The 17,269-nt window shown below is 41.0% G+C and overlaps 1 protein-coding gene across 9 annotated transcripts in view; it reads left to right on the top strand.

The window, feature by feature from the left end:
- LOC119172807 (phosphatidylinositol 4-phosphate 5-kinase type-1 sktl) overlaps positions 1 to 16,786 on the top strand; it is a 93,008-nt gene extending 76,222 nt beyond the window's left edge. For 3 of the 9 annotated variants that reach the window (XM_075893454.1, XM_075893455.1, XM_075893459.1), the window contains exons 17-18: positions 465 to 556; positions 1,905 to 2,062. In XM_075893454.1, coding sequence (XP_075749569.1) covers positions 465 to 556; positions 1,905 to 2,030 — 218 coding nt within the window. In that variant the 3' untranslated portion in view covers positions 2,031 to 2,062. Of the gene's footprint in view, positions 1 to 464; positions 557 to 1,904; positions 2,064 to 4,558; positions 4,691 to 12,134; positions 12,196 to 16,402 lie in introns of those variants that run through there. The other 6 variants (XM_037423955.2, XM_075893461.1, XM_075893458.1 and 3 more) reach the window with 5 other exon arrangements.
- Positions 16,787 to 17,269: the final 483 nt, after the last annotated feature.

Genomic DNA, 17,269 nt, shown 5'->3' on the forward strand with positions numbered 1-17,269 from the left:
CGTTTACTGAGAGGTGAGCATGGGTGCAGAATACAAGCCTGAAACCAAGCATTTCAGGGGCAACAGTTCCATTTACTGAGCATCTACTGTATAGGTCATCTATACTCTCTATTCTATTCAGCTCATGTTGTATACTGGGTATCCTCTTTGGATGCCAGTCATATGCAGTGGGCGATAGCTTGCACACAGGATGTGTTTGCTTGTCATTTTGTGGCTGACATTCAATGTCAGCTCAGCTATTTTGTGAAAACTGTCGTGTCGCTCTTGTTCAGCTATGTTGCTGAAAGAGAGTGTGGAAACTTTTCACTTGTATTAGCTGTGACCCTATTCAAACATGTTGACCCGCACTCACATTTCGTTAGGAGGATGATATGTTCACAAATGGAGCTAAGCGCTTGATAAATCAGCCAGATTAATTCATTCTACACAGGGGCTGATCAATTGAAGTTATTTGCGTCTTGCAGCTTGCCCAACGACGCCCCTTAAAAACTGGATGAACAAGGGGTCGCAGCCTTCACTCGGTGACTCACAACAAGGGCTACACGACAGTGAAACGGTGAGTTTTCAGCCATCATTCTTACACACATCACTGCTGTTTTACAGTGACTGCACCTTGCTGTGTCATGCTGAATGGCATTTTGGAAAATGTGCGCTGTATTTCTGCAACTTATGGCAGACTGCCCAGCTTTTGTGGATGCAGTGTAATGTCATTATAAAAGCCTTGAATGAGGTTCACTTGGCTGTGTAAGGAAGGAATCGTATCGGGGGTAAAGAAATAAATTATCGGCAGTTCTGTTGTAGAGGTTCATTCAAGTGAACTTTTTTCAGCCAAAGTAGATTAAGCTTTTGGCATTGGAATCTCACTTTTAATGCCAACTTTATAAGTCTCATCTCCATCAGCAGAAAAATAAAGCTGACACGAACTTTGTAATTCTCGATGTTGACAAACACATAGTTCCAAGGTATTGGACGGGCCTGGCACAACGTTCGCGAACGTTTGGCATGAAGTGGTGTCTCTGTTCTGACGTACACTTGCAAGTCTTCCAGTCTCGTGCTGTGAATGTCGACCTTATGCATTTCACCTAGCCATTTGTAGTGGGTGATGTACCTTGCAACATGGCAGCATGGATAAGGTTTATGCCTGGTCTCTGCTGTGCTACATTTTTGTATGCCTTTTAATTGTTGCGTTCGTGACAAGTGTAGTGTGAAAAGTAAGGCACGGCACGTTTGCAACTGTGGATATTTCAGGGTATTGAATAGTTAGTTTCCCCTGGAGAGCTACCTCATTTCCTCATTCGCTGCTGTTTCATTTCAGAAGTTTTTTTTTATGCCTTTTTCTTGAACCTATAATATGCATACTGTGAGCAATACGTACCAGCCTTCTGGGCATGTCTTTAGGTGTGAGATGGAGTCTTATTTGCAAGCTGATAATGTATAGAAGGCACCACAAAAGCGGTGCGTACGTTGTTTTTTCGTACATTCTGTGCCGTGATCTCTTGAAACAGCATTTAAAGGGCATGCCTTCAATTCCCTGAGCTAAAATCTTTTTACAGGGAATCATCTCTTGGCTCAGAATCTGCAGTAGACAGCATGCTCACACGTATCGTGTTTAAATTGTTGCTCTTCGCATTTGCTGAAACAGTTGCTTATTCTGTTATTTTAAATAGTGGGAATCTAGTATTTTTTACATTGACTTCCCCACCCCTGTGGAGCATTCATGTAATATTCGTTCGAATAGCATTGCAAAGTAAGCTTTTAGGAAATTCTTTCAATAGCCGTCCTTCACATATTCCTGCTGTTGATGTGGCAAGCTTGCAATGCATAGTATCGGGGCTATTAAGTGCAGCCTTGTCGGTGTGACTAAGACCATTACTAAGAAATGTTTTCGCTTCTGTCTTGAACAGTGGCATGTGAGTACGAAACTGAGGCTACTTACTTTTGCTTTGGAATTTTTTTGTATGGTCACGATGTGCTGCTTAACTGTATTCTACTTCAGCTACATAATGTCTGTAATGCTTTCATGCCTTTGAGCAAATTTATAATGTACATCATGCCAGCAAAGTTTCGTTTTGCATTGGATGAGCATTTTTCTAGCTAGTTCTCAGTTTGTATCGGATGCCAGCTTCAGTGTTGTGTCTGGCTATAAATTGTTAGCCATTGCTTTTGGCTATAAATTAAATTTTATGCTTAGCTGATGGCCTAAGTGTCGAGAGACAATGTAGAAACACTTGTGGCTGTGTACCTTCTGCAACTGTTTTCTGTACTGAATCATAAATTGATGACTATCGTGCAGAACCGTGTCGTGTATGTAGTTTGTAGTGCTAGTGGGGCATGTACCGATGTAAAATCTGCAAGAAAACCTTTAAGAACAAAACATGTAAGGCTGCTGTTTCTTTATGTCTGACCCCTGTAGGATTGCTGCCTTCCCTTTGTATTACAAAACTCAAGTTATGCTGTTTGTAATAAATGTACATAAATAACCTTCAGCTTGTGTAGCTAGCAGAATTTCTAGCTTGTGAAAGTGCACCTGGGTACAATTTGCCATCCAGGAACCATGCCATAGTTGTAATGTAGGTTCAACTGGCCATTTTGCTATACAAAATGTTATAAAAATGTTATATAATGTTACGTATAAAAAAGATCAAGAACTGCTTTAGGATAACCAGTGCTCTTGTTTTATTTGGTAAATTTTCTAGTGCCAGCACCTAAATAAGTCGGAAGTTTCTCTCTTGAGAAGTTTCATAGCAGTTACGTGACTTCAGTATTCAATTGCTTTCTTTCTATGTTTCAAGGAGTACTTCAACGTAACAACTTAGTAGCATTTAAATAACTGCAAACATTCTACCGAGGCATCGAGCTTTAGCTAAAGAACACAGATGTCTCCTTTCATATTCTCACTTGATTATTTGATGTGATCTCTTCTCCTGCTGTTTTTTTTTTTTCCGTCTTAAACCTCACTAAGCCGAATAGCTAAACTGCACTTAACTGAAAACGTAGTTCAGGCATAGCAGCCTTCTTCCAGCGTAGTCACATCTTCCTGAGCAGTCTCATACACCTCTTTCATTGGCACTGCCTCAACGTATTAACTGCATGTGCTTTGTGATGTTACTAGTCTTTTCACGGGGCAAGTTGCTTGAATAAAAGTTCCAGTTATACTACAAATGGCGATGTGTGCACAATTGTGTAGTTAGAAAGTGCCATGAAGTAGTTAGTTCATGTTTTGTCTTGTAAATTGTTGTAGCAAAGCAGCAGATATTTTTTGGTATAAAACCGCAAAAAAAAAAATAATAACCGAATGATGGAGTTTGAATTAAGAGGCTTTTAAATACATTGAAAAAATAGAGGGCCAGCTGAAAAATTGAATTTTGTTTATTAGAGTTTTGTTTATTGGAGTAATTATTAGAGTTTTAATTATAGCGAATCTACTGTATCTTAATGTCACCGACGTCATGATAAATCGAAAAGAGAGACTGAAAGAGAAAAAGTGCCTCATTCTCATGTACACTCGCCCAAAGTGACTCGATTGCCAAAGCCATCTATTACTTCTCACTCAATTTCACTGATCCTTCCTGAGTAATGATCCCTAGGATGTGAGGTGAATTGTTTATCTCTTTTATGTCCCTTTAAAGGGGGCGTTCCCATAACGAACTGAAGCACGTAAGCACTTCGTACTTTTCACTCGTTTGGAGGCTGGCTCTACTTCCCTCAATTGGTACCAAGCAGTGCTGGCAGCAAGCAGCCAACACCGCTCACTTCGCAGCCCGCAATGAAATTAAGCCATGCTCACATTTGTCCATCAAGAAATAACTACATCGGTGGCGGTGTGACTTGATACTTTACGGGTGCTTGAACAGCTTTGTGTGCCCCAAGCGGCATCTCAAATCGAGTGGTGGCGATTCAAGGTGTAAAATGCTAACACTCATGTCAGCAGTCCTTGCGTAGCAGTTACTGACTATGCTGTGGCCACACTGCCAGAAAACAAACTTGCTATGTCATACCTTTGTAACATGAAATCGTGTCATCTTTTTTGTTTCACTCGATGCATGTTAACATTTGAATCAAAATTAGAGGTCACTAGTAAGAGAAAAGGGACTAGTGAGCAGAAATGCTCTGTTAAGAGCAGAACCGTGTTGTGCAGTAATACAGTGGGCTGCTCAGATTAGTCTGTTTGCGGCATACTGCGCAATCGCCACCAATCACCCTGACATCATTTTTATACAAAGTCACGCTGCATCTAGTTTGGGTTATGTGAAGATCTTTTTTTTTTCTCATTTCTTACCAGTGGAGCATGCATTGAGCAGTTTAAAAAGGTAGATTTAACACATGGACTTATCTCGGCAAAGCCTTAAAGTCTGTACGTGCAATACATGCTGCTAGCCACATGAGGCTGCTAGCTGTGTCCCTACGGAAACACCACACACATTTTTTATCCCAAAGTTTTTGTTCAAGCAACTTGCCTCTGGCAATTCTAATTGCCTTAGCTGGTGTTGGTCATTACACACTGTTGCCAGTAGACACTGTGGTTAATTGCCTCTGTTGTCTCCTCCACTTGCTTTAGCCACAGGGTGGACCACTCGTTGTCATGGAAACATCAGTGTGACTGATACACTCAGGCCAGTACAAAAGCAAAAACCTTGAGCATTGCCAGGCTTTCGCTGCCTTTGCACATGGTGGCTGTGCAGCCATTTTGGTTGGTAGCACAGGCCTTACCTTTTTTTTTCTACACGCAAACATGATATGCTTGTTGTTGTTTTTTTCTGCGTGCACTTATGTACGTAATATAACCTTGCATCTGGACCTGCGGACTGTTTTATTTACATGTAGCCATATTTTTGTGCTTTGGAGCAGCTGCTTCATACATGGCACATAAGTAGAGCACTAAATGTTAAAGGCTGACACTGCAGTTTGGCTTTTTTTTTTTAACTTGACTGTATAATCAGGCTTTAACCGTTAGAAATGCACTTCTAACAAATTTAGCCCAGAAATTACTGTGCAGGAATGCTGCGCAAAATGTTCTCAACGTAGTTACCGAACACCCGTAGTAACATTCTAGCTGCTGTAAATGTGTGGTTGTTACATGACGTAGGATAAGCGCACTAGGTCCAGGTGGGTGATATGTTAGGCACGAAGCATTATATTCTTGTAACATTGATTGAATAAATTTAACAATATTAAAATCAGAATCAATTTCCTAATGCCAGTAAATAGGGATAAATACATATGTATACATAGAACCTCCTATTGTCAAAACTGAATAGTAGGTCCTGTGCATAATGGCAGTTGTTAACTTATAACACAACTTCGGAAGCAGGTAAGTTTAAGAATAATATATAGTCATTTAGCAAACATGACATAAAGTTACCATAATTAACATAAAATAACATTAGCAACAATTATATGTATATAAACTGCATGGCAACTGTAATGTAATGGGCCCTGTTAAGCAGGTTCTCTTTATTACTGCACTGAAACCTCGTTATAACAAAATATCAATTATAAAGAAGTAAATAAGAAATAGTTTGCAATATACCTAGTGTTAGAAATAAACCTTTATAACTCATTTTCGTGTAAGGTGCACCTTTGTTATGATGAGGTTTGAGTGTACTGTCATACAATGTTATAGAATACCTTTGACATTTATGCAGTACTTTCACTTACTTTAAACATGAAAGGCACACAAGACCCGGGATAGTTCTCGGTTGATTTCATCTCGGCACTTACATGTAAATCTCACTATATTGCACCTCGTATGTAATATTATCACTCATGCTTCTTTTTATATTGCACATGCCCGAGCTAGAGGATTGCCCTTAACTGGCAGAAATTATTATGCTTAAGACAGATGGCTTAAATGAATTTGTGCACATTCATTGCATGTTGTGAATTTGTTCCTTTCTTCCACTTTTTCTCTCCTTATGTGGCTGTCTTTTCATTTTCACATTTCTGTGTGACTGTCCACTTTTATTTATTTATTATTTTTATTTTACTGTTCTATGTACTTGTTTTAAACAGACGTTTTGGCACGTTGGTTTCTGCATCTGCTTCTTTGTCTTTGACTTGTTCCAGTTGCTCTGTAGTGTCGGGCTACTTTCCCACTACTTGTTTTTATGCATGCATGTTTGTTTGTGTATGTGCATTTCAGTGAGCTGCGGTAAAATAAAAATTGTCGAAAGTTACCTAAACTGTAAATAATTGAAGGGTGCAAATACTACTGCTGCTGCTCAAGTATATTTTGTTCATGAGGGAAGTACTTCTTTGCAAAACAAAGAAAAAAGTATCCTGAACATATGCATTAAAGCTCCGGTGATGTGGGGCTGTTCAGGCATCCACCAAGTCCCACACAGTCACACATCAAGATAATGAATAATATGAAAATAGGCAAATATCAGGTGTCATGAATGTTTCATTGTTTTGAAATATTAAATCTAATTATGTGTCACTCAGCCAATCACTCCGGCAATTTTAACCTAGGGTTTTCGTTTTGCAACTCTCTCACTCCGGCACTGTTCATTGCCCCATTCACCTCACCCTTAAGACTGATGTGAGGGTGTAACCACAGCTCACTGTACTGCAGTTGTCCTTTGTGTTTGCCGTCTGTTGTTTTTCATTTTTAGTAGTCACCTGTACCAATGTCGGTCTCTTGTCAACTGTGTTTGTCACTTTGTTGGTTCTGTTGGTTTCACCTTGGTTCTGCATTTACCATTCGTTTCTGTGTGTGTGTTCCTTTGACATGCTGTCTGTTTCTTTTTCTTTTCAATTGTTGTAATGTGTGTATTACTGAATGTCTGGCTCAGCTACTCTGACAATTTTTAGGTGTTTGTAATGCCAGGAGGTTGACTAACATGAATAGTAAACTTGAGCGAAGACACGAATTGAAAGCTTCACTCTTTTCAGTAGATCAAAGGAAAGACTTTTCTTTCTTATAACAGCATAGTGTTTCCAAAAAGGCACGCAGCTTTTGCAAATATTTTGCTGTTGCTTTAGCCTTAGCTATTGAGTAGACTTCTTCACAGAGCATCGTTTATGGTTAATACTTATTCAACTAGCTCATATGACTTGCAAGTATGTGAAAGTAGCTGCATTAGGCAGCTGGCAATTATATAAAGAAAATGCCTTTGTTAAGCTATCCCGGTATGGCCCGCAGGTGCCCAGAGCACTATGGGAAAAGTGTGTATATAGAGCAAGCCAGCTGTTTGTTTTCTGCTCATCGATGCCTCGTGAACATGAATGCGAAGAGCTTATCCCTGTTGCTTTGCTGTTCTGGAAATACTACGCATAAAAGGCGTAATGCAATCAGGATAGGCATTACCGAGTGAATGCTTATCAGGTGTAGCAGCTAAGCAAAGTGCCTGTAATTGCATTCCGATACCGTCAGTATGCACTATCATGAGCAGTGTTAGCTAGAACACTGAATCGGTGTTTATTAAACAATTACTCATAAAGTACTCATATGAATTCGACATACTGAATATCGAAAGATACCTTTCTGCCTGAGCATTTTGTGCCATAAACACCATGATGCCTGCCAGCTGCGCTCAACCGTTATGACCTTCATTTTTATGCTCCGTCTCGCGCCTCTCGCAGCTACACATATCTACGGTATGGTGACATGGGAGCCAAGACGTGAAAGCGGCCGCTTGGCTGCAATCGTAAAATGCAACAACCATAGTCAGTGCCATTGAAGGGTGACAGTAACTTACGATTTGTTGCCCAGGGTGTGAGCAACACGTGTTCTCTAATCAAGGTGCCTTATTTCACTAAATGCTGAATATACTCCCTCACGTACCCTTTGAATATCAGAACCTCACCTTGCATTTGTTGGCAGGATGTTAATTCGTGTGACAGCTTGGACGAGTTATACTATATGTTATGCTATAGGTATAAAGTAAAGATATTTGACAGAGACTTCTGGCTAGATAAAATTACCTGAATAAACACTTTCCAGCTGCGTTCAGTCTACAGTTTTCAGTATTTATAATTGGCCTCATGTTTCAACACCCATTCGCCCTGTTCTACAGCATGTGACTGTTTGGCCAGCTCCATCCAAGTCTTGCTTTTTGATAACAGTCGTCTCCATTATTTTCTCGAATGGTTCTAGAGACCTTGCTCATACATGCTTGGCAGAGTCCCAGTTCACTGATTAAAATGTAGCTCCAGTTGTTTTAATATTAAAAAGCGAAGACTAGACGTGCCCGGAGTAGTCTGTATATCCATAGACATCAGAGTTTTTACTATTCGATGTCAGCATTACCTGATGGAAAGCCACAAATTTCAGTTAAAAAGTCAAGCAGAAATTTTACTGTCAGGGGTATCTCTCTTTTTATTTTGTTTATTTGATAATTTATTTTGTCCTTTTCGTTATTGACACTTCAGTTCCACTCAGTTGGCTCAACAGTGATATGTTGAAACGCTAGACAGATAAAAATCATTGAGGGGCTAATCGCAGCTTAAACCAATTTGGATATTTATTTACACAGTAATATATTGCACCTCGCTGAATTCACCTGATCTAAGAGGTGCTGGCATGGCGCAGGCAGAAAACCAAAACGCGAGGCCCATGTGCACAGGTTACAGCGGCCGCTGCTGCGGCATACACACTTTTCTCAGTATTAATGTAGTAAAGTTGTGCTCGCACAAGTTTACTAGAAACGCCATAGTGTAACATACTAATAAGTGAGGGAAAAAAATATCACAAATAACCATATGTACTTGTCACGTTGTCTGGTAGTACAGTTTCAACAGGCTAGCTTAGGATGAAGAGGAAAACACAGTAGTATTCACCAACCTACTGGGTTGGATTCACCAACCTGCTGGGTTGGGACCCAGGTGGATCTTAGAGTAGTGGCACGTGGTTCTGCGGCCACCATACTGCTGCTGGTCGCTTCACTCCTGAGGAATGTACTAGCATACTGCAACATTCAGTATGACCTGCAGCATGCAAGTTGCACAAAAACATTACTTTACACCGGATAGTTGTACTGCTCAACATTGGGCAATCACATTTAAATAGTGGTTTCTCACATTTGAATCACATTTGAATAGTGGTATACATATAAATTAAGAATATCTCACAGTTTCGTTATACACACTAACGTACTTCAGGTGTTGGCATACATATAACAAATACGCCATAATCAACGAAAGATCAAGGGGCCTGTTTTTGTTGCACAATTACGAGAAGCCAAGGAAAGCATTAGAAGTGTGAACTTCAGCAATTGTGCAATGAAATAAAGGTGAACAATTAGATTGATTCCAGTGTGGATGGAGGCCACAATCTCTGCATGCATATAGGGCATTGTCTATTTTTCATCCATTTTTATTTCGCTTTATCTCATAGTTACTGCACCGTACTAAAGGCGTGAGTAATGACCTTTACGCTTTCTTTGGCTTGGTTATCTGCTAGCTTGATGTAGACGCTGCAGCCAAGTAATTCCCATAGAAGTTCTGAGACTGGCAGTGATTCTTAAAATGGCAGATGTATTAGTCACTTACTTGTTTCATAAAGTACCTTTTAAAATTCACAATGTGAAAGAGGAAAATAATGCTTAAAGAAGGAAAAGCACGGATAACGTGAGAGCTGTTCTCCAATTGATGGGGGACTGAAAAATACACTTTCAAATACTAATGTACTCTGTGATGCCCTAAGACAGCAAATTTAAACAGGTAAAACCACAAGTGAAGTGACGCACCATAGGGCAAACCAACAAAAAGGCTTTATTTGCAATGTTTTATACAATCAATGCAGCACTATGCAGAATGAACCGTTTGGCTCTTGGTGTCTCTCATAATCCTATGGCGATTTAGGGATGTTAAATCCTAACAATCAAATAACTGTTTGACTCGATACACCAGCACAGTTATTGAGGAAAATTCACACCTGCTAAAAACCTAAACATTTGGTGTTCATGACACATGTCCATAGTCGACGACAACTTCTCTTGGCAGCGGAGAGACCGCTACGGAGGCGGGGCATCGACACATGTGTAACTGCACAACTATTTTGGCAGCTTGCAGTCGATTTCAGTTCGTTTTTGGTTTTGCTCGCTCGCAGCATCTGACAACGGTTCAGGCTTGTGGCGACTCACCTTAGCAGAGACATTGCAGATAATTTGCTTGGTCTGTTACGACAGCCGCTTTCTGTCCAGACATTAAGGCATGAGTATTTCCGAACGTGCAAGTTGGGCGAAGTTGCAGACTTCGGCATTGCTATTGAACTTCAAAACGGGCTTCGAGGTGCACTTTGATGTTGCAGGTCATACCGAGTGGCATAGTATACGGTACACCCAATCTGTTTTAAACAGTTGCTGAGCGTTCATTTAGCATTGCCATAAGCACTTGAGAGAAAATTGGCTGTTTTAGCCATGTTATGTTCTACTGTTACAGTAGCTGATGGCCCCTTTCATGTTTTTTTTTTTTTTTTAACAGACACAGTGTGTGGCACAGCTTGGGCACTCACAATGCTTAATTAAAGGCATTTTCTAGCTGGCATTTCGATGTCGAAACACTAGCTTCTAATGCATTCAGCTCATTGTAACACTGTCCAGCCTGTGTATTTCTAATAGTCTTGATTAGCTCTTCATGTTGCTGTTTGGCCAGCCCTGTGTACCATTTTCTAATAGCCTTTTTTTTTATGCATGATTGCCTAGTGGTACTGTCTTAATTCTGTAATGTCCGCCATGTCAAATCTTATATACGAGCTACTCACTCTTTGTATTGGTCCATGTGTAACTCAGCAACACCGTTAAACAAAAGTAAGGCATATTGACATGGCAAATATAAACAGTTTTATTATCTTTTTTTTGTGTGTGTGTTTACACATTTTTTCTCTTTGTGTGGCATCTGTATGGTCGGGGCAATACAGAATTAATGAGACATTTTAAGGTTGTGGGAATACTTTTTTTTGCTGCGGGCTGTTCGTCAAAAATATTTGGGGTGTTCAAGTTTGCCCCAGCGCGCACACAGTGACAATATATATAGGCCGGTGAATAATGAAAACTGTGTTAAGGGCGTTAAATGTGCTTCGTGACATTTTATTTTACATTTCAGTTATCACTACAGGCGATCATGATTAACAAAATGTCTTTATAAGTCTTTGTGTTCCTAGCAGTGTTTTTTTATTTATTATTGAACACTTTAATGTCTGCATTGATTATCGTGCTGTGCAATTTGCACTAGAACCTGTGAATGTTTGTCAAACTTTTGCCATTTACTGGTGTTTATGTTATAATGCATGCAAATAGCAATTGAATATAAGTAAGCTGTTGGAATGTCATAACTGCTGGCATGTTTCAGCTTGTATTTCGACCATGAGCCCCGTGTTTTTTACTTGTGCATGAACGTGTTGTTGTGTGCCTGCCCTTCTGCCTGCATGTGTTACCGTAGACAGAGAAACAAGACTAAAAGAGCATTAAAGTGGTAGCATTGAACCTTGCTGTACTACATTTGGTGACACAAAGGCAGTCTCGATATAAAGTGCCAAGCATCTGCTGCTGTGGAGGTTTGTTGTCTTCTGTGTTGGTGAGAGCAGTACATCTTCAGCTGATGTGGATGGGAGGTTGTCTTATTGTAATGTACTACATTGCTGTGCTTGTTAATTTAGGCACAGTTCTAAGAAGTTAATTTTAATCTAAACATTGTCCTTCATTAAAAGTCCTCCACTCGAGCTTTCTGTATCGATTGAAACAGTGCAAAGTAAAAATTGTCGAGAAGTGGCAATTCACGATTGATCTCTCATTAATGGCAAGTCCTATTTTATTTTAACCACTTTATAATGCCCTACAGGAATAAAGTGCCCACAGCTCCTTGAGGGGAGTCATTTGTGACTCCTTTAGGGCAATGTTTTAATGGACTATTCATTGTTAGGGTAGTCAATGTGAACACTCAGCCGCAAGGGTGTTTTCTGTTTTCAGTTTGCCTGCAAATTGAACGGCACAGGTGATTGGGCACAGGTGATTGGGCACTGGTTGGGTTAAGCCTGTTCTGCCCTTGAGAGTCTGCCTGCGTGTTGGTTTGTAGTAACAGAGGGACCCTAGCTCCAGGTTACGAGCTCACTTGTATCCTGCATGTTGCATGGCCACCGGAACGGCAGGAGTCGGGGCGTCGCATCTCTCACCGGCCGTTTTCTCTCGTTGCAGCCAGTGGCCAGCACTGCCTCTGTACGCCACGACCTCCTTAATCCCATTAACGAGGATTGAATGAAGAGAAAATGCAAACAAACAAAAAGGCCCGCCTTGTGAACGACTGTTCTGTGTGCTGTAGTGTTGGTGGCATCAAGAGGAACCACCATCGGCCTGCATGTGTGTGCGTGTCCGTGTCGTGTACGCCCGCTCGGCCTTGTGCGCCCTCCCCACACAACATGACGATGCTGGATATTTTTTGGATGTTTCAGTGCTTCGTGTTACATCCATTCGCCTCCTTTATTTAATTTTTTTTTTTTACTATTGGCTTCCTGTCTGCTTGTCTGTCGATTCCACCAAAGTTTCTACGATCAAACCACTAATAGAAGCAGCATTTTGGTCAACTAACAGCGTGTGTCACGTCGCTGTCAGCCATGCATCTGCAGCCTGAAGCTCTACTCATGGTGACGTGAAGCAAAGGAAATGAAAAGCTTGTGCGACCGCTGACTTGCTGTCTCAAGCTTGACAACGAGATTGTTTTGCTGTATAGTTAGTCTTTACAGTGTATATGATACATGTGCAGGCTCTATTTTTTGGGGTGATTGCTCTTGCCCCACCTTCTTTTTTACATTATTTTCAAATGTACACTCTTATAATTGAGAGTATATTGTAAGCAACTCTGGAACTCTGTTGTAAAATCACAGTCCTTTGTGTCTATGTCCATGGTCACAGCCAATGCATGTAATACTGCTGCGTGAACCACTTATGTGGCTACTATAGAGGTCTTATCAAGAAAGGGCTGCTTCAAAAGTTTCGTTAATTGGTGTGATAAAAATGGGCTCTGAATTCGAGGAATCGAAGCAAGAGAAGAAGACAATGAGGCTGCTGCCTTATCGACTTCCTTCTTATATCACTGTCTATTTCGCTCTGTATGGTTTCATCAAGAGTCATTTCGTTCAGCTGGCCATCTTTTATTACTGGCTATAATGCGTACTGTGACACTGTGCAATCTATTTTGTTTTGTACATTTATGTTTGCTTTCAGGAATGGAGAAGCAATCTGAACTTCGCCTACCAGTTTCCAATAGTTTCGTTTTGTACTGTAGCGTTCAGTTTCGGAAATTTACGTTTGATTTCTGAGAGCACTTTGCTATGGTTGAAAGTGCAAGGGTTATTGATATTGTCTTCTAAACCAGCATGCCATCGAAGAAGGCCTATGAAGGCCCAGATTGCCTAAATCGCCATTGTAAACCATCCAATTGTTCTATAACGAGACTTCTACTATTTGCCAATTCCAAGTTCCTAAGTTGCAGAGACTTTCAGTAACGTGTCTTTTGAATTGGAAGATTTGGCAGTATTCCTGCTTTTTCACTCTCTAAAGCATAAAAATTAATTTCAGATTTGAAAGTTCATATTTCTTTATATTTGTAGTTTGCTTTTGATATCAAAATTTTTGCTGTTAAAATGCTCATGTTACTTCATCCTGTCATAATTACAAAGCTTATTAAGGCTAGATGAAAGAATACACTTCAAAGTGCCTGGCTCTTTTGAAGCAGAAGTGAACATCAGTAGGCAGAGATAAATGATCTGTATAGACACTTGGCTTTGTGTTGTAAATTGTTGTCCCCTTGAAAATGTCTTCAGCATGGCAACGCAGTTCCGCTATCATCTATGGGCGTGCACTGTCGCAGGGTGAGGGAATGTATTATACCAGTGTTGTCCCCAGTTAATCGCACCATGTGATTCGTGTACAGAGACTGCCGTCACCATGTAGTTTTCTTCACTGTGCCATGGATGTTGTCTGCCTTTACTTGTCCCATTTGTGTATGTAGAGCGGGAGTCCTAGGCATCCTCTCAATGCGTGTGTCACAGATAAGTGCCACTTTTTGGCTTTAACTTTAGCGGAGACATATAGTTTCACGAACGTGCACTTCGAAGCCTTCTCAGCCGGTGTATCCTTAACCGTAAGCGCTGTGTAACATACGTATCATGGAGGCTCCTGTTTGCAAAACTAAGTGGAACAAAGGTGCTAGTGTGTCTACCCGTTTTTAGTCTTTTAATCAGTGCAATGTGCCGTGCGAGTTGCAGAAGCCCTTGGAAAAAGTTGCATGAAATATTGATGTTGCAATTTCAATCTTTCCATTGTAAAATAAAATTTCTTCTTTTTCCACTCTGGTGGCATGCTTAGTTGATGACAATTGCCCATTCTCAAAATTTCTCTAGAGGCATCGCTCTTGTCCATTTCTTTCTCAGCCAAATGATCAATTGCACATCATTTCATATAGCCAAACTGAGCCAAACGATTTATTTCACATTATTGTATATAGTCAAACTGTGCTTGCATCACTTCAACTGTCGGGCAAAGGTTCATGTACTGTTTTGTTCATTGCACAGAAATTCAAAAAGTCTGCTATAGACAGAGGGAGTCAGTCTGTGAAGCTTGTGTTCGCTGGCTGATTCTCTAATGGAGTTGCTGGTGCACAAGCAAAAAATGTTAAAGGGATACTGACACAAAACTTTGCAGCCAAGGTAGCCTGCGGGATTGGTTCTCGTGAACATGCATTTGTCATCTGCAAAATATCAACGTCGAAAATAGCTTGGAAGGTATTTTACATGAATTTCGAACTTTGCATGCACCATCAAGTGCTATACGCTGCATCTCGCAGTATCGGTGCTCTCAAAAGTGACCCCGTGGTGACCCCTGTACTTCTCTCACATCACCACGCTGCAGTCAATACAAGTTATGAGGATGTCACAACCGCCATTTTTCTTTTGCCGTGTTTGCTCCAGCAGGCTACTTCTCAGCAACTGCTTGCGAGTCTGTGGCCAAGACGCACAAATTGAAATTTTTGTTTGGTCTTACTGCTGTCCTGTTTCCTGTCCAAGAGAACTTCTTTATGCAAACTGCGCGGAAGTGCACCGCAGTTCTGTGTGCTGACATGTTCGAGCATAGCATGCGCTAGGTGGTGCTAGTCGCATCTGGCGGCTTGTAGTTTTTGGAGCTCCCTCAAGCCGGAACTGGTCAGTAATGAGGAGCCCGTAATTGTCTGTCAAGCACTGCAACAAACTGTGTGCCTTGTTACGACTACCAGGCTCTCAGTAACACACTGCAGCAAAACAATGCAAGGTCAAAATTTTCGTGTCGGTACCCCTTTAATGGCATAGAACAGCACAGATGACATAAGACAACAAATAGCACTCTCTGTCATCGTCTTTCATCTGCATTGTCCTGTGCTGTTGTCACTGTTCAAATCTCAGTTCAGCACATTTGTGTCAATCATGTAGTCGCTTGTCCACTTTTGTGCATCACATCTTCATCGGACACCCAGTTGCAGGCTTGTCCGCTTTTTTCCACAAAAGCTGTGCAGGGATAACTTCTCTCTCTTGCTGCTGTTGTACTTGCATTAGATGTCCATCGAGTTCGTCACTTCGGATGACTCACAAACCTGTGCCTTTTTTTTTCTTCCCACTCATAACTGCAATCTCCAGGTCTAGATTGGGTGAGTCACGTAGAGAGAAATAGTAGTGCCTTGGTGACTTTGATTGACAGTTTTAGTTTTTTCTGTCTGAATGCTGCATCTGCTACTGGCCACTGGTTTATAAAATGCAGCTACATTAACGCCTGCTTTTTTTTTTCTCCCTCCCCGCCACGTGCATGAAAAAGCTGGCCTTGGGTTTTCGACCTCCCATCTTATTTTGAGGAGACTGCAATTCTCTTCTGATTGTATAATGATGGGTGGCACGCAGTATTATATTGTCCTTTTTATCACCAGGCAACTGAATTTTAGGAAAGTGTGTATGTTATGATCAGATAATTTTTTTTTTTACTGGACTGAGAAATTCTGGCTGCATAAGCTGAAATTCGATGCATGAAATAAATAAGTGAAATAAGTCTTGCTATGAATCATTAGTTGGCAGTCATTTTGCACTAATCTGGCATTAATTTAGTTATTTCTCACTTTTTGTGTGTGTTCTAGTGCTATGAGGCAGTGGAACATGCGAGCAAGAGGCAATGCATGTTTTTTACTGTTCGGTGTTGGTAGAGGCAAACTAGTTTCTCCTCGCTGTATTAAGGGGAAGTTTGGCGTGAGAAAAAATAAAATGCTATTTTTTTGCATGCACAATTCGCACACAGGATGCATGTTTTCTCCTATTGTAGCCTTTTTTTAATAATATTTAATGTGGATAACTTTTGGGTGAATAATAACTTGCACCTTATTGAAGAGATGTATGCATGCAATATGTGGGGCGAAGCTCATGCAGGCGTAACATTTTCTCTGTTTTCAGACACGTCTCTAGTCTTCCACAGAAACTGCAACCCACTTTGCAATGACCAGCCTCCTTCCCAGCTCCCTCCTCCTCCCTGGCTTTGAGGCGCTCCAAGGTCACAAGTGTCAAGAGTATAGTTGTACATACTAACCATTTCTTCTTCTTCGTGTCCTGTAAAGAAAAGCAACTCTTGAGGGAATCACTTCCCCTCCCTTCGTATGCCATGCAGCACTGTGGGCAACTGGCTCTTACTCTTCAAATCTTACCCCCACCCCTTTCCCCTGTCATTCTATCTCTTGCCTTGCATCACAGCAAGTTGTGGCTACCGTGCGCTTACGCATCTGCTTTCATTTTGTACATAGTTAAATAAAGCAACGACACCGGGTGTATGCATCACCATAATTTTTTGTCTGATGTGCTTCTCATTGAGTTGTGCCACAATAAATGACCTTGCTATGGCCTCTTGGAATACTAAGCCAAACATTGAGGAATGCCCCTGCTGTCATCGGTTCACCACCACCACCACCACCACCACTTTGCAAGGTCAGCAATGCTGTTTTTCTCAAAGAATAGTGCATGTTTAGCTGTCACCCTTGTGGAACTCTTCTGAAATGTATCGTACCAAGACCATTACTAAGCGACTTGATCAGTGCTGGTATCGTTTGTCATATCCACATGCTAAAAATTACTGTAAAATATCTGCATCCTTTTGCAGCAAGAGTAGGGCCAGCTTTCACCTGGAGTGCTGTGTGTATTGATCTGTTCCGTAAAGAATTGTCAACTGTGCGATTGAGGCGGCTATCTAAGGATACCAGGTTCGAGGCTGACCACTGGAGAGGCCGGTGCTGCTGCTTCTGGGATGCAGCAGTAAACATCACGTGACTC

Source organism: Rhipicephalus microplus, chromosome 4 (assembly GCF_043290135.1).
Source record: "Rhipicephalus microplus isolate Deutch F79 chromosome 4, USDA_Rmic, whole genome shotgun sequence".
In the NCBI taxonomy this organism is placed as follows: domain Eukaryota; kingdom Metazoa; phylum Arthropoda; class Arachnida; order Ixodida; family Ixodidae; genus Rhipicephalus; species Rhipicephalus microplus.